This window comes from Neolamprologus brichardi, chromosome 14, assembly GCF_056152115.1.
Source record: "Neolamprologus brichardi isolate AB-2024 chromosome 14, ASM5615211v1, whole genome shotgun sequence".
NCBI lineage: Eukaryota > Metazoa > Chordata > Actinopteri > Cichliformes > Cichlidae > Neolamprologus > Neolamprologus brichardi.
In genome coordinates, this window is record NC_142117.1 from 3,777,481 (window position 1) to 3,802,887 (window position 25,407).

A 25,407-nucleotide genomic window follows, 5' to 3' on the forward strand; every position below is an offset into this window, starting at 1 on the left:
AAAAATCACGTACTGTCAGTACTTACAGATACATTTTAAGCAATTTATTGTACTACAGCTGATTTATCCTTTTTTTAAGATAAGAAACTGGATGGGTTTGTTTGTTAGTTTGCAACCACTGCAAAGTTTGTTTTAAGTACTTGTGTATACGTCAGTGTGTGACGCTGCAAGAAACAATCACATAACTTGAAACACCTTTTAGAGTCATTCGGTCAGATAGTCTTTTAAAATGTGTATTTTATCCTCTGATATGATTTGTCTTCATCTGGTAAATAGAAGGGAAAAATATGAAAAACAGCTTCTGTCTTTCTGCACACTGTACGGTTCATATGTGGGGGGAGGAAAATGGTGCAGTGATATACAGCTTTTGAAGAGTGGAGATTCATTTCAGTACATGCTTTATATTTATTTTAATGAGGTAGAACCTGAAATCAGATGACCCCCGTGAGAAAGCGTTTTGGCAATAGTGGGAAGGAAAAACTCCCTTTTAACAGGAAGAAACCTCTGGCAGAGCGAGGCTCGGGGAGGGGCGGGGCCATCTGCAATGATCAGCTGGGGGTGAGGTTAGGAGGTACAAGAGAGCCAGAGTGGTGTATAAATACACAATGAAAGTATGAGTGTGAAAACTAATAACTGCACCATAACTAATGGAGGATTCAGTGTCAAGGGATCCAGCCCTAACTCAAGCAGTATCAAAAAGAAATGTTTGAATCTAATCTTTAAGTTAGAGATAGTGTCTGTCTCCTGAATCCAAACTGGGAACTGGTTCCACAGAAGAGGGGCCTGAAAGCTCAGCGTCCCAATCTATTTTTAAATAGCACAAGTAAACCTGCAGTCTGAGAACAAAGTGCACTGTTGGGCTGATATGGTACTATGACGTCTTTAAGATAAGACGGTGCCTGATTATTCAAGACCTCGTAAGAGAGCAGAAGGATTTAACTGGGAACCAATGAAAAGAAGCCAATATGGGAGAAACTGGAGACTTCAGGGAGTTTTAGGAAAACCTTAAAATAACGTCTTAGAGTAGCTGTATGAGATCTGTTTAACTTGCACAAAAGTAGAATTGTAGTTTCTCTTTCAGCTGGTTTTCTTTGCTTTTTGTTAGATACTAAATGTCTTAAATGTAAATACCAACTAAATTCTCTAATATTTAATACTTTTTTCTCTCTTTTTTATTGATGTTATTATTATTATTAGGGATGCACCGATACCGATACTGGTATCGGGTATCGGGGCCGATACTGTAAAATGTGTGTGTACTCATACTCGTAAAAGTTAACCGATACCATGAACCGATACCAACTTATTTCATTAATCAAAGGGTGGCTTGTCATTTCTGTTGTAGTTTTTTAGATTGGCCACTAAGGGGCCAATTATTATTTTATTTATTATTTATTTTATAATTTTTTATATTTTATTATTTATTTAATAATAATTATTTTGTTTGTTTGTTTACAATATGGACACTCTGCAATAATTTAAAAGTTTATTTTATTCACAAACCTAATTTGTATTTATTTTATTCCAAACAGAAGTGTTTATTTATTATTCTGAAAGCTCGAGACAGTGCCAATAGTTCAGTGATATTTTGTAAAATTACAATGTGGAGACTCTGCAATAATTCAACAGAAGTGCTTATTTTTCACTTGAAATTTTTTTGTGGTCATTTTTATTAAGATTTTCTTTTTTATCAGCAGGGAATATAATAAAACCTGTCTTCCAATTAATTGTATTTGTGTGTGTGTGGTAGAAGTATCGTTTTTTGTACTCTGTATCGGCAAGTACTCAGATCCAAGTATCGGTATCGTATCGGTTTGAAAAACTTGGTATCGTTGCATCCCTAATTATTATTATTATTATTTTATTACTATCACTGCTATTTTCTGTTATTTTCCTCTCAATATAACTGCACAATCTCTATATGCTCATGTAAAGCTGAGGAGCACGAGCCAAATAATTTCATTATGGATAAATGTGGCTACACTGTTTATCTGTACATGACAATAAAACCTGAAACTACTATTTAAAAAAGATTGTATGTATTAGCATGGGTATTTGAAATTTACATAAGACATCCAAGAGACTGCGACTGTAACGAAGTGTAAAGTGTGAAGGGATCTTGAATACGTTGGCGCCGTTACTTCTGGTGTCCTTTACTCAGTACTGCACTGAACATCTTCAAATTCTGACACCAATATGTATCTGTAAAAGCTGTAAAGGCAGCACCTGTTCCACAGACAGACATATCTGAGTGGTATGCTCAAAAAGAATAAATGGGAGCAGTAAACGAACTGTCTTGATGATAGACAAAATCAGATGAGGCAAGACACTAGGGCTGACAAAAACGATTATTTTGATAGTCGACTAATCAGATCATCATCCATTGGACGTAAAACGTACAGCTTATTGCACCAGCAGCATCTGCTCTTATATAACTATCATTAGCTTACAGCTTTAAGTGTTTAAGGTATGTGCTAACTAAAAATAAAGACAAGATGATAGTTTATTAAATTTTAATGAAATCTGCAGATTGTTTCGGTGAAGTTTAATAAACTCCTTGCTATCTAAAATATAACAGGACACCGGAGTATATTCTCAAGCATCTCACACTTCTGATAATCAGCTGTCTGCTTGACGTTTATTCAGCTGTGTAAAAACTATAACTTTAATCTCAGCCAAACCGATTTACTCAGGAACAAATAAAATACTAAAAAAAGCCAAACAATAACATTTTTAAGTTATCTAAGTGACTTATATATCATGTTTAACCTGAGTAGCGAAAGACGGCGGTGGGTTTGAAAACGATTTGCCGGGAGTCCGGTGTTCTCACGGCTCTAGTTAGCCTAGCCCCCGGCTAGCTATCGAGCTAGTGGCTAACAGACGTCTCCGAAAACGTCGGAGCGCTTTTGAAAATATGTGGTGTCTTGATAAACTGAGCAGATATTTGAGGTTTACACAGCTACATTCTCGCCTGAAAATATGTTAAACGTTTATTTTGTGACCCAGAAAGAATAATAAGAGTAATATTAAAACTAACTAGCTGCCGCCATTGTTGGAAACTGAGCTGGGCTGCGCTATGAATTCTGGGACACAGCTTCTTCTTCTTCGGGGTTTAACGGCAGCTGGCATCCTTGTACATGCAGTGCTGCCATCTTCTGTTTCAGTCCGTTATTACACTCTTAAATCCTACTACTTATTCCTGCGTCTTTTGGGATCTTACAAAGCTTCAAACGACGCGTCGACTATTAAATCAGTCGTCGACGATTCTGATAGTCGAGGTAATCGTGGCAGCCCTACAAGACACTATAATTATTTTAGAAGACGGTGGATGGGTGGATTTTAGATTGTCGCCCTCGTCACGTGCACATGGATGAATCTAATCTGACAATAAGAAATAATAATTAGACACTCCTTTGTCATGCGTGAGGAGGGGGGGCTGTGTCTGCAACTATTTATGAAATGCTTAATCTCATTTTTCTCCTCTAGTGTCTGTCTGTTGGGGAACCGCACTCTGAAGAATGAAATGTTTGAAAAGTGTGCAAAAACAGATGTGGAGCTCTGGAACCTTTTTTGTGACAGTCCATATCCCAATGCTACCTGTGACGAGTACTTCGCCTTAAACAACCTGACCGAGATCCAGGCCACTCCGGGAGTCCTGGGGGAAGTCATCAACGGTGCGTCACTGTCAAGCAAAAGTCCACTGAGACTTCCTCCTCTGTCACAGTCTTTTTCTCTGCAGTAAATTCTGATTATGCAGCCTGTGCTTGTCTTTCCTTTAGACAACTTGTGGGGCAATTATGGCCCAGACAAGATGGTGATAGAGAGGAAAGACCTGTCTTCTGTAGCAGCCGAGGCCAACAACGACAAACTTAAGAACTACGTCTTCAACGATTGGGCCACCTACTTCACTCTGCTGGTGGGAATATACTTCCCCTCTGTCACAGGTAGATGATTTATTGTGGTCACATTATACAAAGATGAGAAATCATTTAGGATCAATGTTTCAAGGGGCTTGAGCGTGAGGAATTATAGTTTTAATGCGTTTACATGAGTAAAATCTGTGTTGCGTTTCAGGTATAATGGCTGGTTCTAACAGGTCAGGTGATCTCAGAGACGCCCAGAGATCCATCCCAATAGGAACCATACTGGCTATTCTCACCACATCCTTCATCTGTATCCTCGAGATCATGAATGTGTTGATTGTGTCTGTGGAACTGCTACAGGAACACCCAGAGACTCTTTCACTGCTGCTGGTTCCCCAAGGAGCAAATCCAGAAAAGGCCCTTCTGGTGGTTCTTGATCCTCCCAGACCTGAAAGACCAGTGAGGGAAAGTTGGACATCAGGTGTGGCAGTGCAAGACTCACTTGGTGTTTCCAAGAGTTAATTGCTTATTCACACGAGTGTTCAAGTGTAAAGGCATGCTTGAGGTTTGGTTTGGGAGGACACCACCTTTTGTCTTCTTGGTCTCATTTTTAGCTGAGATTAAGAAGTCGTTTAAAGTAAATCCACTGTTTCCACTAATAATCCCTGTTGGTCAGCATTAGGGAACCTATTTATCTCGAGGTGTAGTGGAGACGGAGGTGACACTGTTACTACGTTACGAGAGCAGCTGAAGAAACTGAAACACTAGTGTCTGAGGAGAAGGGCAGAAAGCCAGGTTTCCTCAGGTGTGATGATAACTGAGATGGGTCATGCACTATGACTTATTACTTTGACTAAAAGTTGAGAAAGGCTTGACGTCAGTGATAACAGTGATAACGCGTTACTTGTAACGCGTTACTGTAATCTGATTACTTTTTTCAAGTAACGAGTAAAGTAAGGGATTACTATTGCAAAAACAGTAATTAGATTACTGTTACTTTCCCGTAGGAACGCTGCGTTACTGCGTTATTTTTTGCGAGAATGTCTCATGACAGTGACGTAAGCGAGTGCGACGTTCGTGACAACAGCTGTGTGCAGATCAACAATGGATCATATATCGAGTGCGGGAGAGAGTATGAGCGTGCAGCGTTTAAAGCGTGGAAGTACTGACCTTACTTTGAGTTTGATTCCATAAAAAGTGACAAAAACATTAGCGTCCGTTGTGCGTGGGAAGAAAACTTCTTTTTACAGCGAAAAAAACCCTAAACTTCCAAACAAGCACCGAGTAGCTACGACGTAATGGGAAACTCACAGAGAAACTCGCAGATTCTTCCACTGACCGCGGCACACCTGCACCAGGGTAAACCTCCGCCTACCCCACTCCTGCTTTACAGGTGAAAATAGAGCAACAGGACCGCTAGTCTTTGACTTTATTTATTTTCTGCTGTGTTTTACTTGCATCTATTTGAAAGACTGAGTGTAAACACACAAAAAAAATATTTTATGTGCTGGAATGTGCAGAAAATAGGTTTAAATGTTAAACAAATTTCTTCCAGTCAGAGAATGTTGCAGATAATTAAATTTTTGCTTGATGCATAAAGTTAAAAGATTAAAACTAATAAAACAAGTTTTAAAAAGAGACTTTTCCATTTGATTACATTTTGTATGATGGATTATGCAGAAAAAGGAGAATTGGGCTGAAAGATCTATCGCTTTATCACCTATTCAGGTTGTAAATCGTGTTTTTAAAAAGTAACTAAGTAACTAAGTAATTAATTACTTTTGAAAATAAGTAATCAGTAAAGTAACGGGATTACTTTTTGGGGGAAGTAATCAGTAATTAGTTACTGATTACTTTTTTCAAGTAACTTGACCAACACTGGTGATGACATCCAGCAAGGATCCAAACATCTCTTACTTTCATTATTATTCATTATTTTCATATATTTGCTGTTTTTTAGATTTCTTTTGTTTCCACATTGTTCTCTGTTTTATTCTGTAAGCAGTTCTTGTTGACTTTATAATTACTTATTTGTTTCCATTAGTTGTCTTAACTGCTTACGCAATTCAGGGCATTCTTTTTCTTCTTATTATCATTATTAATATTAAACGAATTGCTTCTAAATGAGGTGGGTGAAGAGCAGCAGATTGATATCGTCACAGGCTGTTGATTTAAATTGTCCCAGTATTTTCATCTTAACTTCCTGGTCAGATATCTCCTGTGTGGTCTTGTTTGGAGCCTGTATTGAAGGAGTGGTCCTGAGAGATAAGTAAGAATGTTTAAATGTTTGGAAAAGCAGGTGCTTGGTTTCTTCAGAACGTCTCGTGATGCATTTTTATCATTGCGATTACTGTTTAATAAAGCGTATGTGTGCTTCAGGTTTGGTTTCTCAGTGAAGACGAAACCTGTCATCAGCATTCTGGCCTGGCCATCACCGTGGGTGATTGTGATTGGCTCGTTTTTTTCCTGCTGCGGGGCGGGACTGCAAAGCCTTACTGGTGCCCCCCGGCTGTTGCAGGCCATTGCTCGCGATGGCATCATTCCTTTCTTACAGGTTAGTGGAAGATCACTTCTTTTGAAAAACACAGATTCCTTTTTCATTTTATCTTGAAAGTGCACGTGCAGCTTCCTTTCATGCTTCATTATTGTGCTTTTTTTACCGTTTAAAAGCCAACAGCAGAGGTAGTCATAACTTATGAATGTGCACTGTAAAATATGTTTGGTCAACTTTCTCATTTTTAAATGATTATTTAAAAGATTTCCTTCTTTTTCACAAAGTCTTCTGAACTGATTGTTTCATTCATAAATTGTTAAAGGCCTGGTTACATTATACCCGTCGCAGCTTCCCAGAGTTTTAAGGAAGCATGTTTGGGTTGTGTATTTAATCTGTTTCATTTTATGTTTTTCTCAAAATGTTTTTTCAGTTTCTAACCTAATAAATGAGAGAAAAGCTGCAAATTCTCACACAGGAGTTTTGACCTTGATAAAAATAAGTACTACATCAATCCTCTGTCCCTTGGATCTCTCTTCCTCAGGTCTTTGGTCATGGGAAGGCTAACGGTGAGCCCACCTGGGCTCTGCTGCTGACTGTCGGGATCTGCGAGATAGGAATCCTTATTGCCTCTCTGGATCATGTAGCCCCCATCCTCTCCATGTATGTGCTTTTTCCCTCTTTTTGTCACTGAATTTGTTAATGTCTTTACATTTTCTAATCACTGGTCTTCTCAGGTTTTTCCTCATGTGCTATCTGTTTGTCAACCTGGCCTGTGCTGTTCAGACTTTGCTCTGCACCCCCAATTGGAGACCTCGCTTTAAGTTCTATCACTGGTAAGAGCATGTCCCTGAAAACTCTCTTATCTCTGAGTGTGACAGTGATGATGACGCTGCTTGTTTCCTGTAGGACTCTGTCCTTCTTAGGGATGAGTCTTTGTCTCTCCCTCATGTTCATCTCCTCCTGGATCTACGCTCTGGTCGTCATAGTGATAGCCGGCTGTATCTACAAATACATTGAATACAAAGGGTAAGTTTCAGGTGATGAGATCAGTTCAACGTTTAAACCAGGTGCAGGTGAGAAGGTCAGAAACAAACTGATGCACAACAATCGTTTTAGAGCGGCTGAGCTTTTCAAAGTAAAGAGAGGCAAAGGTTTGCCAGTCTTTCATTTAATTTCATTTTCATTTATTTATTTCACACTTGGTACAAAAAAATCAAACCAACCACACTTTCTATCAAAAAACACTACAACCATGTGTGAAAAGGAGCAGGAAGAAGAAAATATTCTTATTAAACCCCGCCCCCTATCTACAATCCAATTTATATTACAAGTGGGCACCAAAAATCAGGACAAACTAACATTAACATTTATCTCCGGTCCTAACCCAAACCAAACAACACATTTACAATCAGAATAACCGCTCCACATAGTAACAAAGAGAAAAATTAAAATTAAAATAAATAAAACAAAAAATTATAATGGATCCTTTTTCAATGAACTCCAATTTCATTCACATTCTTCATATTGAGTTATCGTTTTAAGCATGTAACACTTTTTAAAACAATGTAAATTTATACAATTCTTTAAATTATAATGAAGTGAGTTCCACAGTCGTTTACCCCTAACCGTTGGACTTATTAATCTTTGTGTAGTCACAGCTAGCTGATGCTTAATATAAAATTTCCCCCTGAACACAATAAAAATACTCTTTGTAACTTAAAGGGCAAAATATTATTTTTAGCCTTAAACATAATTAATAGTGTCCGTAATTTCACCAAATCTCCTAATTTTAATCATTTCGATTTTATAAATAATTTATTTGTATGTTCTCTATATTTCACATTATGAATCATTCGTATTGTGGAAGTATGTAATAACGACAGGAGAGGTCTCAGTGTCTCAGTCACTCCAACTTTATTAACTGACTCTCAGAACATCACATATAGTTAGCGCCAAAATCTCCACCCCTGCACTTCCCTTCAACTTGGGTGTGAGTGGAGCCACCTGGTGGTCCGCCACAGTATCACTTTCTTCTGTAATAAGTTTAGAGGTTTTATAGTATTCTCATATGTATTCCCCCAGACTTCAATACAGTAACTAAAATATGAGAAAAACAATGAAAAATATAATATATTTAAAATAAATATAAAATGCGCATGTCTTCAAAGAACTGTGACAAATTGACAAAATGTGGAACAACTTCAGAAATGCAAAATATCTTATCATATACAGTACATGATATCATTAAACGATTCAGAGAATCTGGATATCTGTGTGCACAAGACACGGCCAAAAAGGGTCTGAGTTGGTGCTGCATGAAAAACAAGACAATATTATGTCACTGAAAATTAGTGCATGGCTCAGGAACCGTTCCAGAAAACATTTCTGTTTGCTGTGCCATACACAAATGCAGCTTAAAGCTCTTTTTTGCAAAGAATATGACCGATAACCGGCATGTTCACTGGGCCAAATATAAAATCTTCTGTGGCCAGATGAATAAAAATATTAAAATTGAAAAACACGGGCGCTGTACTCGCCGATTTAAAGAGAGGAATGAGCTGGCCTGTTATCAGCACTCTTTTCAAAAGCCTGCATCTCTAATGTTATGCAGATGCATTAGTGTGCAAGGAGTTGGCAGCTTGCACAACTGGAAGGACGCCATCAGGTGGCGAAAGGTTTCTACAAGTTTTTAGAGGCACATACGCTCCCATCGCAACAACACCTTTATCTGAAAATCAAAATGAGTTCTTGTTTGTTGAGATGGAGTAAAACAGTTTTAATGGTGGTGCAGGGCAGTGAAGGAGTGGGGAGATGGGATCAGAGGTCTGTCCTTAAACGCAGCACGCTATGCTCTCATCCGGCTAGAGGAGGCACCGCTACACACCAAAAACTGGAGGTGAGTGCAAAAACACTTCTCTCACAATAGAGTGTTTTAATTAGAGGCAACAAATAATGATCGGTCTGTATTTAATCACTTAGAAATCACAAACAAGTTCTTCTTAAACTCAGAGATTGGCAGAGAAATCTGCTGCTCTACATTTAATCTACTGAATATTCAGATCTGGGCTGTTGAACAAATGTTGAACAATATGACTTCACCTTTACCTCGGCACAGTTATTTTTCTGAATCTGATATTTCAAATCTTAAACAGTTAAGCTGCAGCCTCGTTGTCACTGACAGTCATTTCTTATCATCTTGTCCTCTAAAGAACGACAGTTGTCTACAGACAGGCTGTCATTCATTCAGAAAAATTACTTTGATTGTTCTTCGGTTGTTTGCAGCTACACGTTTGTATTTTTGTGTCTTCAGGCCTCAGCTGCTGGTGTTGTGTAAACTGAACTCAGAGCTTCAGGTGACACACCCTCGTCTACTGTCCTTCGCCACGCAGCTCAAAGCGGGGAAGGGGCTGACCATCGTCTGCTCCGTCCTGGAGGGAACATACATGACCCGAGGGGACGAGGCCAAGAAAGGAGAGAAGGTTCCTCAGTTTGTTCAATCGTTCGCTCTCATCGGCTAGCCTTGACTTCACTGTACATGCTAATGTTTGCGTTTAACCTTTTTCCATGTGTCTCTTATGTTTGTAATTACGTTTGTTTTCCTCTATATGTTCACTCAAATACGAACCAACATGTTGCTGAAGCTGTGAATGAATCAAAATATTGCAGCACCTAAAACTAGGGATGCACCGATACCGATACTGGTATCGGGTATCGGGGGCGATACTGTAAAATGCGTGTGTACTCCTACTCGTAAAAGTTAACCGATACCATGAACCGATACCAACTTATTTCATTAATCAGAGGGTGGCTTGTCATTTCTGTTGTAGTTTTTTAGATTGGCCACTAGGGGGACATCCCGCGCTAAACAGGCACAGGGTTAGGCGAGTGAGACTGGCAGCTCCAGATAAAAAAGAGAAACTGGAGGCTGCTGTAGCTAGGCTAAACAAAATGTCAGCAGTGTGGAACAGCCAACTTTAACTCAGGTTTTGGAAAAGCGATGAAAAATGTCAAGAGAAAATCCACGGGCAGTTAAAATAACAGAGGCTCGGCTCATTTTATCGCTCTGGATGACCAGCCAATGCCAGTCGTGGAAAACATAGGATTGCACCGTCTTCTCAGCATACTCGAGCTGCGATATGAAATATAATAAATAAACAGAAGTGTTTATTTATTATTCTGAAAGCTCGAGACAGTGCCAATAGTTCAGTGATATTTTGTAAAATTACAATGTGGAGACTCTGCAATAATTTAACAGAAGTGCTTATTTTTCACTTTTTTGTGGTCATTTTTATTAAGATTTTATTTTTTTATCGGCAGAGAATAAAATAAAACCTGTCTTCCAATTCATTGCATTTGTGTGTGTGTGGTAGAAGTATCGGTTTTTGTACTCGGTATCAGCAAGTACTCAGATCCAAGTATTGGTATCGTATCGGTTTGAAAAAATTGGTATCGTTGCATCTCTAACTAAAGCTCTTCCTTTCTTTTCCTCGCTTGCTTCCGGCAGAACTTGAAAGCAGCCATGGCTGCGGAGAAGACGAAGGGTTTCTCTCACGTCGTGGTGTCGTCCAGCCTGCGAGATGGTTTCTCCATACTCATTCAGTCAGCTGGACTGGGGGGAATGAAACACAATGCCGTGCTGATGGCCTGGCCAACAGGCTGGAAACAGAACCGGGACTCCTCCGCAAGGAGAAACTTTATAGGTAAACTCAACAGAAGGGTTTTGTGTGACAACACAATACTGAGAAAATTACAAAAGGCTTTCTGATGAGGCAACATTTCAAAAGGCTTCAAAAGCTGTAATAACTGAGATCAATCATTTGCTAATCCATAACTACTTAAATACTGTGGACAACAATTAATGTTATAGCAACATTTAATGCCAAAAATATCAGCATTTGACATTTACTGTATTGTTTTTTACATTTCTTCTATTATGACCATATAGACATGTGATCACATATTACCGAGTAGATTACAGATGTTTTTAGTCCAGATGTCCTGCAGATGCAGATGACAAATTAAGCGATAGTCACAATTATTGTTGCGCTCCAGGATTTTATGGTTTTACAGATTTACGGTGGCCCTGAGGGTTCAAATGGACTGCAGTTTAAGAAAACCCCAACAAATAGAAAAATGCTGCAAAAGTACTTCACACGTTTGGGTGTGTGTCACTTCCACAGCTGTTTCGTCACAGTAATGTGTTCCCAAAAACACTTCTGTGTGTTGTGAGATTTTGGTTTTTCTACGTCCTTTGTGTTTTATTCGTCTTCTTTTTCTTCCATGTTTTATGTGCCTTTGCTGCATTTTTCTGTTTGCTGGTGTTTTCATAATTTCCGGTGTTTAGAGCCGCCGTATTTACGCACAAGGTTAGAGATTTTGGACAGAGCTCAGGAACATCTTTTTTCTCTCCCTGCAGAAACAGTTAGAGAGACGACTTCGGCGCATCAGGCTCTGCTCGTAGCCAAGAACATCGACCATTTCCCTGCTAACCAGGAGCGTCTGAAGGAGGGAACCGTTGATGTGTGGTGGATCGTACATGATGGTGGACTGCTCATGCTTCTGCCTTTCTTACTTAGTCAGCACAAGGTGTGTCTTTCTTTGTGTTGCCTAATTTATCTTTTTACTTTAAGATTCTTTAGTTGAATTTAAATATGAACGAGCACCGTTCAAGAAAAAACAAGGACTCCAAAGTAAGATAAAAATCAGGTATTTTTATTAGAAAACTGCGTTTCCCAGGATCCTTTGTGGTAGACAAAAGTTACTCTGGGTTTTTAGCTAGCAAAGAAAGTTTCGGGAAGCCATTATGTTGCTCTGATGTCGAGAAGTTTATTTGTTGTACATTCCCCTTTTGAAGCCTTATATAAAGACTATCGTTTCTACAACTGATGTCCGATCCATTTTTTTGGCTAAGTGGATTTGCCACAACAATATAAATTGCCACAGTAAGCAGGACGAATAGAGTGCATTTATATACACAGTTAAAATTTGTCTCAATGTTCTCACCGTTAGCATTGTGGCTGCTGTCTTCCAGCCAGAAGTTTCCTTTTGAAATGAGTGTATGCTAACGTACTGGCTAATGCTAGCAAGCTTCGTTATCAAGCTGCTTCCATGAAGTCTAAGGGTGCAATGAGCAGACACAGTTATCTGCTAGTTAATGCTAATTAATGCTAATTAATGCTAATTAATGCTAAGCAACATACAAACAAATACAAAACGTGTCCTCACTAGACTTTTGTGCATCCTTTATCACACAGCAGCGATACCAAGTGTTCTGAACACCACAAATAAAGTCTTGAGTTCAGTTCTTGAGGAAGCTGAACCTGTCAATCAAAACGGCCACACCCCTGACTTTAAGCCATAGGAATGCCCAAAAGGGGGAAATCTTACAAACACATCACCACATGCATGTTGTTGTGAATGTGTTTTATTATTTATGGAGACCAAAACCATGTTGGTACCAGGCTGCAAACATGTAAGTTACAAGGCTAAAGTTTGCATTTTAACATGAGAGTTAAAAAGATTCTGATCAAATCGCTTTTGGAATCAGCCTCAAGTGGTCATGTGAGGAACTGCGCCTCGAAGGTGGCTGCATTTCTCAGTCCCGCAGGTTCTGACTTGACAATTACCATATGGGACTACATTTAATCAACTTCAACCAAAATTAAAATTACTCTTCTTTTAACCTTTAAACATTTTCCCCACAGATTTGTAGTAAATAGCCGTTGACCTGTTTGCAAATCAAGATCTCTTGCTAACAGCTTCTAATGCAAGGGTGGGCAATTCCAGGCCCCGAGGGCTGGTGTCCTGAAGGTTTTAGATCTCACGTTGGGTCAACACACCTGAATCACATGATTAGTTCGTTACCAGGCCTCTGGAGAACTTCAGAACATGTTGAGGAGCTAATTTATCCATTTAAATCAGCTGTGTTGGTTCATGGACACATCTAAAACCTGCAGGGACACCGGCCCTCGAGGCCTGGAATTGCCCACCCCTGTTCTAATGTCACACAGTTTAATATTGATGCAGAGCCTGCCGGCCTTCAGTCATAATAAAATAATAAAAGCAGACCTTTAATCTTTCGTGCTGCACTCAGGTGGCCTGTTAATTGAGCTGGATAAAAGATGGGCGTGTTGCTCTGGGTGGTTGGTTATAATAACTTTTTCTGTTTAGGTATGGAGGAAGTGCAAAATGCGAATCTTCACTGTGGCACAGATGGATGACAACTCCATTCAGATGAAGAAAGATCTCCAGATGTTTCTCTACCAACTGCGTCTAAATGCAGTGGTGGAGGTAGTGGAGATGGTGAGACTGTCTACACTTTTAAATCTGCATTATATTACTTAATGTAACACATAATATGATAATAGTTCCATACCTACTGATGCTGAATTTGCAGATGCTCTCTCTCCCCCTGTAGCATGACAGTGATATCTCAGCTTTCACCTATGAGAAGACGCTGGTGATGGAGCAGAGATCTCAAATGCTCAAACAGATGCAGCTGTCCCGCACAGAGAGGGAGAGAGAGGTAAACGGGCACATACTGGACATCCTTAACGTTTTTCAAATGATTGTAAAGCGATGTATAAGCTGGTTATTTTGGCATATTTTAATGTTTCCCTGCAAGACTTTTATGATGATCATATGATGGATGTGCTAAAACAAACATATCAACAATAATTAATATTTTTATAATGACAGGATTTAGGAAAAACTGCTTAAATATTAAGGTGTTGCAAAAGTCTTCACGGTCTGTTCTGCTGTTCTTGACCTTTGACCTTTTCCCCCTAACCGCTGCGTTGTGAATGGACGATGGGCTCAGATTCAGAGCATCACGGATGTATCGCGTACCTCCATAAAGAGGAAGACGTGTTCGAGTGCCGACGCCCCGCCCCTCTACTCTCAGTGCATTCCAGAGGATGAGGTAGCCATGGCAACTGGACCAAACAAACAACCCTGGGGCTGTCGCTCTATCCCATTCATCATCTTTACTATCCTAAAACATTCATAACCGCCGGAATGCTTTAGACAGTGCTCTGAATTAACTCACTTGTTAAGTGTATGCATGAGCTTGTTTCAAAGGAGCTTGCAAAGAAAAGCGTCTGGACTTCTTTAAGTTAAAGTTAGTTAGTTAAAGTTAGTTAAAGAAGTCCAGACGCTTTTCTTTGCACTACGATGACCTGGATGACGAAGAACCTTCACAGACATTAGCTTGTTTCGTCTGTTCACCCTCCAGGATGTTGCTAACAGAGTGTCAGAAACCAAAAACAGCCACTAGGGGGACACAAAGTCCTCCCTGAGTGGCAGGCACCAAAATATCAGTCATACAACAGAGTATTGACTATTTCTTCCCAAATCTCCCATCTTCAGATTTTAAGATGTGGAACTCCCAATGAGCGGTCAGTTGCCTTATACATGTGCAGGTCTGACACAAAGAATAATGTCACTAGTTTTGCATCATGCACTATCATTTTTTCCCCCCTATCATGCATGCATTTTTGCACTGGAGAGCTGGAACGACACATTTTACCTATAGGTAAGAGAGTGTGTCCAGGGTTCTGCATGAAGCTTATTTGTTTTAACTTTTATCGGTCCTGTTTCTTGTCTCTTGCCAAGCGCTTGTACATAGGAGCAGTGATTGTTGAGATTTTCTCTTTTTCTCTCTTATTGTAATTTTACCGTACAATATAAAGCACCTCAGGCCAGCTATTTTTGTAATTTAGTGCTTTATAGATACAATTTACTACTACAATATAGATTTGTTCAGCACCTTTCAAGAAACTCAACGACACTTTATTAAAACAATAATAAAAAATCTAGAAATTAAAGAAGACGTGAGTTTTGAAGAACGGATGGGAGTTTTAAAGAAGATATTGGTGCGAGGGACAGAAAAGAGCCCCGTGGCTGAGGATCACATCATCCAAGGCTGCATGTATGGGTGGCCAGACAGGTACTGAGGGCCCAGGTCATTAACAGGATTTATAAATGAGCAGAAGCAACTTGTAAATGATGCGTGACGTGACCAGGAGCCAGTTGAGCTTTATGTGGAGTGATATGTTGGGGATCCCAAATGGGACTCCATTGCAGCCAGATAGCGCCAAAGGCACGGATGAGGCTCTGCGTTGTAGAGTCAGTGAGCGATGACAAAGTCAAGAGATGTTCATTAGACGAAGAAAAGCTGCTTTGGTGACAGATTTATAATAACCCTGGAATCAAAGTGTAGAACATTATAACTTTATAAAGTGCCACAACTGTTGTTGTGATTACGTGCTATATAAATAAAATTGAGGATGCATGGGAGTTTGCCCAACCAGTCTACATGTGTTTTGTGGACTTGGAGAAGGCATTCGACCGTGTCCCTCGGAGTGTCCTGTGGGAGGTGTTGCGGGAGTATGGGGTGTCTGGCCCATTGCTACGGGCCATTCGATCCCTATACAACCGTTGCAAGAGCTTGGTTCGCATTGCCGGCAATAAGTCGGACTCGTTCCCGGTGGGTGATGGGCTCCGCCAGGGCTGCCCTTTGTCACCGGTTCTGTTCATAATTTTTATGGACAGGATTTCTAGGCGCAGCCATGTGGCGGAGGGCTTTCGCTTTGGTGGCCTCAGAATCTCATCTCTGATCTTTGCGGATGATGTGGTTCTGTTGGCTTCATCGGGTGAGGGCCTCCAGCTCGCACTGGAGCGGTTCGCAGCCGAGTGTGAAGCAGCGGGAATGAGGATCAGCACCTCCAAATCTGAGGCCATGGTTCTCAGCCGGAAAAGGGTGGAGTGCCCACTCCGGGTCGGGGATGAGTTCCTGCCCCAAGTGGAGGAGTTCAAGTATCTCGGGGTCTTGTTCGCGAGTGATGGGAGAAGGGAGCCGGAGATCGACAGACGGATTGGGGCTGCAGCTGCAGTAATGCAGACGCTGCACCGGTCCGTCGTGGTGAAGAGAGAGCTGAGTGTAAAAGCGAAGCTCTCAATTTACTGGTCGATCTACATCCCTACCCTCACCCATGGTCACGAGCTGTGGGTAGTGACCGAAAGAACGAGATCGCGGATACAAGCGGCGGAAATGAGCTTCCTCCGAAGGGTGGCTGGCCTCTCCCTTAGAGATAGGGTGAGAAGTTCGGCCATCCAGGAGGGGCTCAGAGTAGAGCCGCTGCTGCTCCACATCGAAAGGAGTCAGCTGAGGTGGTTTGGGCATCTGACAAGGATGCCCCCTGGGCGCCTCCTGGGTGAGGTGTTCCAGGCATGTCCCACCGGGAGGAGGCCCCGGGGCAGACCCAGGACACGCTGGAGAGATTATATCTCTCGGCTGGCCTGGGAACGCCTTGGTGTTCCCCCAGACGAGCTGGAGGAGGTGGCTGGGGAGAGGGAGGTCTGGGCCTCTTTGCTTAGGCTGCTGCCCCCGCGACCCGGCCCCGGATAAAGCGGATGAAGATGGATGGATGGATGGATGGATGGATAAATTAAATTGAAATTAAATTGAGTCCAGGGGGTGCTGAGATGGGGGGATCATCCATGTCGATGAGAAGAGCTCCATTCTTCTGGAGCAGGGTCTTGATGGCCACAAGCAAAAGCACAGTGCTGTTGCTTTTGAGCTAGGTAGTTAAAATCCAGCTGTGTGTTGTCAGCATAAGAATGGAAACAGAAACCATCACTGCAGCACCACTGCCCATGAGGGAGCATGTAGATGGTGAAGAGAAGGGGTCCAAGCACAGAGCCTTGAGGCACCCCATGGTGGAGGTGGACCAAGAGTCTCCTATGGTGACAAGCTGTGTTCAGTTGGAAAAACTGTGAGACTGAAACTGTGAGAGTTCAGTACCAGTGAGGCCAAGAAAGCCAGACAGAGGTGAGAGAGAAGAATGGTGTGAGAATCAGAGCCAAAGGCTGCAGAAAGGTCCACAGGGTCAGAGTCTGCCCTCTTGGTGATGGGAATCATTGAGGCAGTTTGGAAGCACGTGCCTAGTCCAAAGGTGTCTGCATGGGGTCCCAGGTCCCTGCAAGAATATGCAGAAGGTTTTGCTATTGGTGGTTTTGCACATATGAATTTGCAGGTTTTTAATAATTTAGTCATATTTAGAAGTGTTACCATCACATGAGGGAAGCTGAGGTTTTTCTTCATTCATGTGATTCTTTGAGCCTGCATGTACTTTAATGCTCTTAAACATATCTTCTGACTGCTGTCATGTCAGACATTTCTTCTCATCATTTTTTCTTTCCACATTAGAATGTCTCCATTTCCTGGAAAGCTGTGATATTCAGTATCGGCTCTCCTAATGAAAGATTAAGGGTGAAGATAACGAAACTAATAAGACTTTATATCATGTCACCGTCTGTTCAGGCTCAGCTGATTCACGACCGGAACACAGCATCTCATTCTGCAGCGAATGACAAGGCTGCTGGCGCCACGTCTGATCGTGTCCACATGACCTGGACCAAAGACAAACTGCAGAATGAGAGGAACAAACACAAAGAAAACATGGCAGTGAAAGACATGTTCAACATGAGACCGTAAGTAGAGCTAAGTATGCTGCCTCACAATTTTGACACATACATAAACATAATTTAGAATATATATTGCAAATTTACTCAAAATGTTGCTGGAGTGATTCCTGGAGTGACAGCGTGATGATTTAAATACAATCTCTGAATATTTAGAGGCTATATTTTGCTATTAATGTTGGATGTGTGTCCCCCCATCCTCTGTCCCCCATCTATCCTCTAGTGAGTGGGAGAATCTGTAAGTAACTTTCACTTCTTGGCTGCATGTGCTTGACCTTTTTCACGTGTGAAATAATCTCTGTTGGCATGCTGGTAGAAAAGCGATTAACTAGTTCATGCATGCATACGTGATGAGACAAAAAGCTCGTGCTTTTATCACAAGGAAACTGCATCCATCTGCATTTGCATCCTTCATTGTCATCCCCAATCTTTTATGCTGCACTTGAGTGGACAGATGAATGATAGTATAGCATACTTTAGAAGATGATTGACTGTGTTGCATGATTTTTTTGTTAAATTAAAGACCTTGTTAATGTCTCTGGTTAAACATAGCAGCCACTCTAATGTGCGGAGGATGCACACAGCGGTGAAACTGAACGATGTGGTGGTGAAAAAATCCTGTAACTCAGAGCTCGTCTTGCTGAACATGCCGGGCCCACCAAAGAACAAGAAAGGGGATGAGAACTGTATCCTTTTTCAAAGTACCAGCAGTATTAAGCCCTTAACTGGATTTTTCTTTCAGTCTGTGAGTTGTTCAGTCATTTAGTCAACCACAGTACATAAACTGTTTGATATTTAGGCACCCACTTTCTTGCTGTGAGTTAGATTAGTCATAGCACTTAGAGCAGGGCGATATGACCAAAAATATTTATCACGCTATACATTTGAAAATTTGCGATAACGATATAACTGATGATATAATTGACACTAGACATAATACTTTACAACTCCACAACTTTATTAGTGCAAAAACAAGCAGCTGTTTTTTATGTGCATTAAAGTTGTATAAAAAATTAAAGTGCAAATGCAAATTCCTGTCTGACAGTTTAACCAAAAGGCATTTCCGGTGGAAACTGGCCGACATATCCTCAGCATAACCATGTATAATATCCACAAAACTTAAAAAGAGGTTATACACACACAATACGGTAATATTATGTTGAAGCACAGTACGTATCACTCCGCGAGGCTCCGCCTACGATAGCCGTAATGCTCCGACAATCCATCAAGCGGTGCGGCTTCGTAGCTTAGCAAAGTCGTACTGAAACATTTGACAGATTTTCGAGCGCCGTGTACATAAAATCGTTTCGAGGTCAGTAAACACAACCAGAGTTCATACATAAGGCACACGGGATTATAAGGGGCGCTGTTGATTTTCAGAAAAATCAAAGGATTGATTTTAAGTGCGCCGTATTTTCCAAAAAACACGGTAATAACGACGGCCCGCTAGCATGCGCTACCAAAAATAGTGCTTTGTTGTGTATCTGACGGACGAAAGCTAAACCAGTTCCACACTGAAGTTGCAGCATTTTTACAAACCACTTCTGGTTCATCCGTTTCATTCAACGATCCACTTTCGCCCTCCTCATTCTCCGTCGCCGCCGGCACGCTTTTTCCGCCGTGTGCGTATGAAAACAAAGGCAAACAAAACAACAAAGGCACCGCGCATGCGCGTTTTACCCAAATTCTATTGCGATATTTCATTTTCTTGTTGTTGCCCAACATTATACCGGTATTACCGTGAGCAGTATGATATGGCCCAGCCCTGATAGCACTGTCATGTTTGTATGCTGAAGCTAGAGTCAGCTAGCTTAACTAAGCATGGATAATCAACAACCTTGTCTTCTTCCAAAGGTTAAAAAAATTCTCCTAGAAGCATTTTAAAGCATATTGACTCAGTTAATGTCATTAATTAAACCACACTAAAACTCAACATAAAAACTAAGATGCTGTTTTGAAAACGTTTTAGTAGGACTCTAAGCAGTCTTATAAAAAACAAAGTAAATCCTTAATGTTTCCATATCTTGGTAACTCCAGGTTGAATTTTGGGTTATTTTTTACACTTTGGACCCATGTTAATTCTTTGCCCCAGTTCTAAGCTAAGTAAAGCTAAGCTATCCAACTAAAGCAGCAGTTCTATCCAGTCTTTAAGTGACGACGTATGAACCCGGCTTCCGGGTCCAGACTACTTTGCATTTATTAAGGCTGTTGTGTTTTTAACATGTTTTAATGCTTTGTATCTTGTTTTATTTAATCTGAACAAGCCCCTAAAAGAAATGCATTTGCATTTGTGGAGCATTCACGTTAACTTTTATTAAGTGGAAAAACATTAGCGTTCATCCTCCAGCTTCACTGTGATAATGTGTTTATATTATGCTAACCACCATGTAGCACATTATAAAACAGCTAGCCCAACTTCAGTAACCCTACAAACATCACTGCTGTTTAGTTTTTTGCCTTCATTTATGTTGGAAGTGATAACAGAGCTGTACGTTTAAGTTTTTCAGAAATCTCTCATTCAGAACATGCTACATCATGTTTGGGTGGAAGCTAGCGAGCTAACTTCCTGCTAACTTCCTGCTAACTTCCTGCTAACTTCTAACTCCATTAAATTTAATAATTTCTGTTTTCATGGATGCCTGGATGTTAAAATTAATTACTACACCTGGTAAAGCAGCAACGCTGATGATTTTATTAAAGATGAAAGAATTTAGACAGTTTTTAGCTCTCAGTGATGTCGCAGTGTTTGTTTGACTTTGACCTGAGTGTGGACCTGGAAACGGCTGACGTCAGACCTAAAAATAAAGATATAAAGAATAAAGATATTGAAGTGGCATTAACTGATTCATCCTGGTAAGAAAATAATAAAGCATATTGAGTCTAATAGTAGTGCATAACCCCCTTAACCAGAATGTGTGTCTCAGATATGGAGTTCCTGGAAGTTTTAATGGAAGGTCTAGACCGTGTACTGTTGGTTCGGGGAGGAGGTCGGGAGGTCATTACTATCTACTCCTAGCACAAAGAGGTTCCTGTTTTTTTGGACGTGTACTTTAAAGGAACCATGTTTGGACACAAAGGCTTTAAGGTGGGACAGTGACAACAGACTTTTTTTTAAAGAAGTCCAGTATTTCCAACCTCCTTAGATTACAATAACCTGGATGACTGACGAAGAGAAGAGTGCCACATTTGGACAACAAGGGACTCTACATACAGCACAGCCTCAGCTTAGTGCAGAGTCTGGAAGTGAAGAGGATTGACTACAGACAGACCACTAGTGGCTCCACCACTCCAACTCCTCCAACTGAGCTGCAGTTGAACTGCAGCTTGTTTTTGTTGCCTTCAGTGCAATCGTTGGTTTCACTGAGACATGCAGATATAGCGGAAACTGTCCTTTCACAGAGTACCCTAAAGATCACAGCAATGACTTTTATAGGAATACTTTTGCGTTTTGCAATAACATTAAATGATATTTCCTTTGTGATCTTTATTATTTATTTCCATGCCAGTTATGACATTCATTGTAACAAATGTTTTACTTTGGGATGATTAAATGAGTTGAACATGTTTTTTTAGCCAATATTGTGAAAGAATATCAAATGTGGAATAATGTGTTGATGGCCATGAACAAACATGTCAGTGCTGCTCGTAACACACTAGGCCATTACTGTTTTTGTTGCCACAGATGGGAATGTGCCAAGCATAATGAAGATGTAATAGACTGAAAATGATACAGACGATTTGCTGGTTTCAACATTTCAGGACATTTTACGTATTGATGAGTTTGACTGAGTTTTTGTATGTTGTCAGAATGTTAGTCTGTGAGCTCTGGAGTCTCTATAGTAGTGTTGTTGTTGTTTTTGTCATAGGTTAGTACTGATTCATCTCTTTTTAGCATGTTATTTAGCAAAAAACAAATATAACTTAAAGTCTGTATAATAATGAAGTTGTCATGTCTGATTATTTATGGCAATGTGTTCTGTGCTAATTTTCTTTGGTAAAGGTAATAAGCATTAAGGTACCAGTACACTATAAAGGGGGAGAAAAAACAAGGCACAACAATGGATATGGACCTGGACAGAGTGATGTGTGACAGCAAAACAACAACAATAATTAATTTGTATCTACAGTAAATGTCAAATAACCTGTGCACCTCTGTGGTGAAAGGAACCGATTGAGATGGTTGGTTTCTTGATGCCTCCAAAGCTGAGGTGTTTTGTACATATCCTACTGACAGGAAACCCCAAGCCTAAGACAGACTGGAGGGATTATGCCGCTCGGCTGGCCCTGGAATGCCTCGGTAGGGACGTGGGGACAGCGGCCAGCGAGAGGGAGGAGGGAAGACTTGAAATCTCTGCTTAGACTGCTTGTGACCCTCAAAATGAGCTTATCCTCAATGAGAAGTGTTTGTAAAGACTTGGAAGAAACCCCCCGTAACAATCACATAAAACATATCTATAAACACAGAGACAAAGGGCAGGAAGAAGGAAGTCGGTATGTAAAGGAAACGAAACTAAAGTAGTAGTCAGCCAGATATAGACCATTGTGATGTCTCTGATGACATTCTACTCCTCTCAATTTCTTCCTTTTGTTTCAAAACACTTGGAATGCATGCCAACAGTAAATATTTTATCCTCTTCAAAGTTTTATATTATTGTATCAAACTGAGTGGTGGCCTTTAGTCCAAATCCTTATAAACACATGTAAAGGGAAAGTGCTAAAACAAATGTCTATGATATACTCAACACTACAAACAGAAAGGAAATTGTCTACCACCCATATTAAATTTAGATGGAAGAAAGAGGCCGGAATAGAGCTGAAGAAGATTGGTCTAATATATGTAAAACTATAGCCACTACTTCCAGCTCCGAACTATGGAGAGAATTCACTTGGAAGAACACTATGAGGTTTTTTATTACACCTAAGATTAAAGAACACCAAAGCAAAAATGTTGACCAAGGGAAATGTTGGAGGAGATGTGGATAGACTTCAGCAGGCCACTTCCATAACTTTTGGGAATGTCCTAAAATCTCTCCCTACTGGTCAGCTGTGATTGCACACACTAAGCAGATAATTGGGTCACAGCTTGAAGGGAGTTTCGGTGTTTTTTATTTAGGCAATATACCAAACAGACTAAAGAAACAGGATAGATACCGGCTACAGATACTGGCTGCCAGCAAGAAAGCTATTACACGCTAATGGCTGAATGAGGAACCACCAAATGTTTCGAACTGGACAGAAATAATACATGAAATTCACACTATGGAACGACTAACCTTCTCTTTGAGACATGTCTTTGGAAATGCTTTCACAGAGAAATGACTCTAGACTCCTGTGTTATTTCTTTATAACATTTGTATTAATAAAATATTCTTTTTGTGTATATATAACTCTGAATTGGTAACCAAATATCAAAATTTTCTCCCCAATGATATAACTTTTTTTCTAATATATTTTCTTATTTATGTTGACCCTGTCTGTGTTACTTCATGTTTAAATGAAAAAAAAAAACAATAAATATATAGTTTAAAAAAAAACTGAGTGGTGACCAAGGTGATATTCTCTGGCCAGATGGATTGAGTTCTTGTCTGACCCAGAGGAGAGTAGAACTGAGAGTCTCTTACGTAAGCCTCTCAGGCTCAGTTTCCAAAAATTAATTTAGTTCTAAAATCATCACTGGCTCACAAAACAACAGAGCCCATCTTGGAGCTGCTGTAAGAAGGCTGTTGGGAAACTTGGCCCTGGATAAATGGCTTCCTGTTTGTCCCAGAGAGTGGTTAGCTGGGTCAGCACGCACAGAGCAACAATAACGACCTGCCCAGTCTGATGCTCTGATCACCATCTGAATTACAACTCTGTTACACAGTCTGCTGTCCATAACCCTTGCTCCTTTTAAAGTGCAGGCTGTCCCTTCAGAACCGTTAACCTAATTTGACACTTTATTGTTTCCCCAATGAGAGTCTTGTCCGCTGGCCAGAATCCACATAAAACCACGATGACCTCAAGTGTCAGTGTGTGAAACAATCCCCAAAGCTCATGAAATACTAAAATGGGTAAACGATGGGTTCACAGAGGATTCTATTTTTGCAAATCTTGGACTTTCAGCATCTCGTTTTTTCGTTAAGATTACATGGACTGCAGTCTACAGTAATGAACCCACGTATGAGACATATAATAAATGAAAAATTAGACTTCATTCCATCATTTTCTTCTGTTTATCCATATCAGGACTGCTGTTGGGCTAGAGTCTATTCCAACTCTTACTGAATGAGAGGTAGAGTATACTCCAGGCAGCTGCAAGGTACCTGAAAAGAGACTTACAGCTGGTGATCAAAAATACTCTTTGGTTATCACCATACTGGTTTTCTGGAACTGAGGGAATCAATATTTGAGGGGTCCCGAAAAGCGCTATATAAATGCAATCCATTATTATTATTATTATTATTATTATTATTAATAATAATATAAAAGGAAAAGCTGCTGAGTCAGCTAATGCTACTGCTAGCTAGCATGAGTAACAAGGTGCATTCATATTTCACTGATATTACGTCAAATACTGATTTTGACACTTAATAATAGTGTCTGTTTGTTTTCTGCCTCAGCGAGCTATTGTTTTCAGGAGAAAAATGTTCTTAAAACACATTATATACTTCTTGCCCAGTACCATCCGATAGGAAAGGCTAGCAACTAGCTAGAAGACATAACAGACCTTTTTGCCGATATTAAACTTGACATTTCTCTCAGATACTTGTGGAAAGCAATCTATTATTATTATTATTATTATTATTATTATTATTATTATTATTATAAAAGGAAAAGCTGCTGAGTCATCAGCTAATGCTACTGCTAGCTAGCATGAGTAACAAGGTGCATTCATATTTCACTGATATTACGTCAAATACTGATTTTGGCACTTAATAATAGTGTCTGTTTGTTTTCTGCCTCAGCGTGCTATTGTTTTCAGGAGAAAAAAGTTCTTAAAACACATGATATACTTCCGATAGGAAAGGCTAGCAACTAGCTAGAAGACATAACAGACCTTTTCGCCGATATTAAACTTGACATTTCTCTCAGATACTTGTGGAAAGCAATCCATTATTATTATTATTATTATTATTATTATTATTATTATTATTATTAATAATAATAATAATAATAATAATAATAATAATAATAATAATAATAATATAAAAGGAAAAGCTGCTGCGTCATCTGATTTTGGCTTTTGTACAAGTTGAGTGAACATTGAAAATTGACCCCCTCCTACAGCTGTCTCACTGCACTTCTAAGCATCGTTTTCTGCCTCAGCGAGCTATTGTTTTCAGGAGAAAAAAGTTCTTAAAACACATGATATACTTCCTGCCCAGTGCCATCTGATAGGAAAGGCTAGCAACTAGCTAGAAGACATAACAGACCTTTTCGCCGATATTAAACTTGACATTTCTCTCAGATACTTGTGGAAAGCAATCAAAGCTCATACGGATTTACATTCAAGTGACAGAGCCCTCTGTGTGTCATTCAAACTCTGAGAAAAAGAATGAAAAAGTGTGTTGTGATTGTACAGCAGAG

The 25,407-nt window shown here is 40.1% G+C and overlaps 1 protein-coding gene across 3 annotated transcripts in view; it reads left to right on the forward strand.

The window, feature by feature from the left end:
• The window catches only part of LOC102783161 (solute carrier family 12 member 7-like), a 46,836-nt gene extending 25,044 nt beyond the window's left edge, over positions 1 to 21,792 (forward strand). The window contains exons 9-27 of one of the 3 annotated variants that reach the window (XM_087850653.1): positions 3,487 to 3,674; positions 3,780 to 3,944; positions 4,075 to 4,173; positions 6,075 to 6,132; positions 6,243 to 6,417; positions 6,899 to 7,017; positions 7,092 to 7,190; positions 7,264 to 7,383; positions 9,149 to 9,253; positions 9,668 to 9,836; positions 10,862 to 11,057; positions 11,774 to 11,943; positions 13,528 to 13,659; positions 13,775 to 13,882; positions 14,177 to 14,278; positions 17,681 to 17,850; positions 18,065 to 18,079; positions 18,394 to 18,527; positions 20,766 to 21,792. In XM_087850653.1, coding sequence (XP_087706779.1) covers positions 3,487 to 3,674; positions 3,780 to 3,944; positions 4,075 to 4,173; positions 6,075 to 6,132; positions 6,243 to 6,417; positions 6,899 to 7,017; positions 7,092 to 7,190; positions 7,264 to 7,383; positions 9,149 to 9,253; positions 9,668 to 9,836; positions 10,862 to 11,057; positions 11,774 to 11,943; positions 13,528 to 13,659; positions 13,775 to 13,882; positions 14,177 to 14,278; positions 17,681 to 17,850; positions 18,065 to 18,079; positions 18,394 to 18,527; positions 20,766 to 20,857 — 2,416 coding nt within the window. In that variant the 3' untranslated portion in view covers positions 20,858 to 21,792. The remainder of the gene's footprint in view (positions 1 to 3,486; positions 3,675 to 3,779; positions 3,945 to 4,074; positions 4,174 to 6,074; positions 6,133 to 6,242; positions 6,418 to 6,898; positions 7,018 to 7,091; positions 7,191 to 7,263; positions 7,384 to 9,148; positions 9,254 to 9,667; positions 9,837 to 10,861; positions 11,058 to 11,773; positions 11,944 to 13,527; positions 13,660 to 13,774; positions 13,883 to 14,176; positions 14,279 to 17,680; positions 17,851 to 18,064; positions 18,080 to 18,393; positions 18,528 to 20,765) is intronic. The other 2 variants (XM_087850656.1, XM_087850655.1) reach the window with 2 other exon arrangements.
• The last annotated feature ends 3,615 nt before the right edge of the window (positions 21,793 to 25,407 follow it).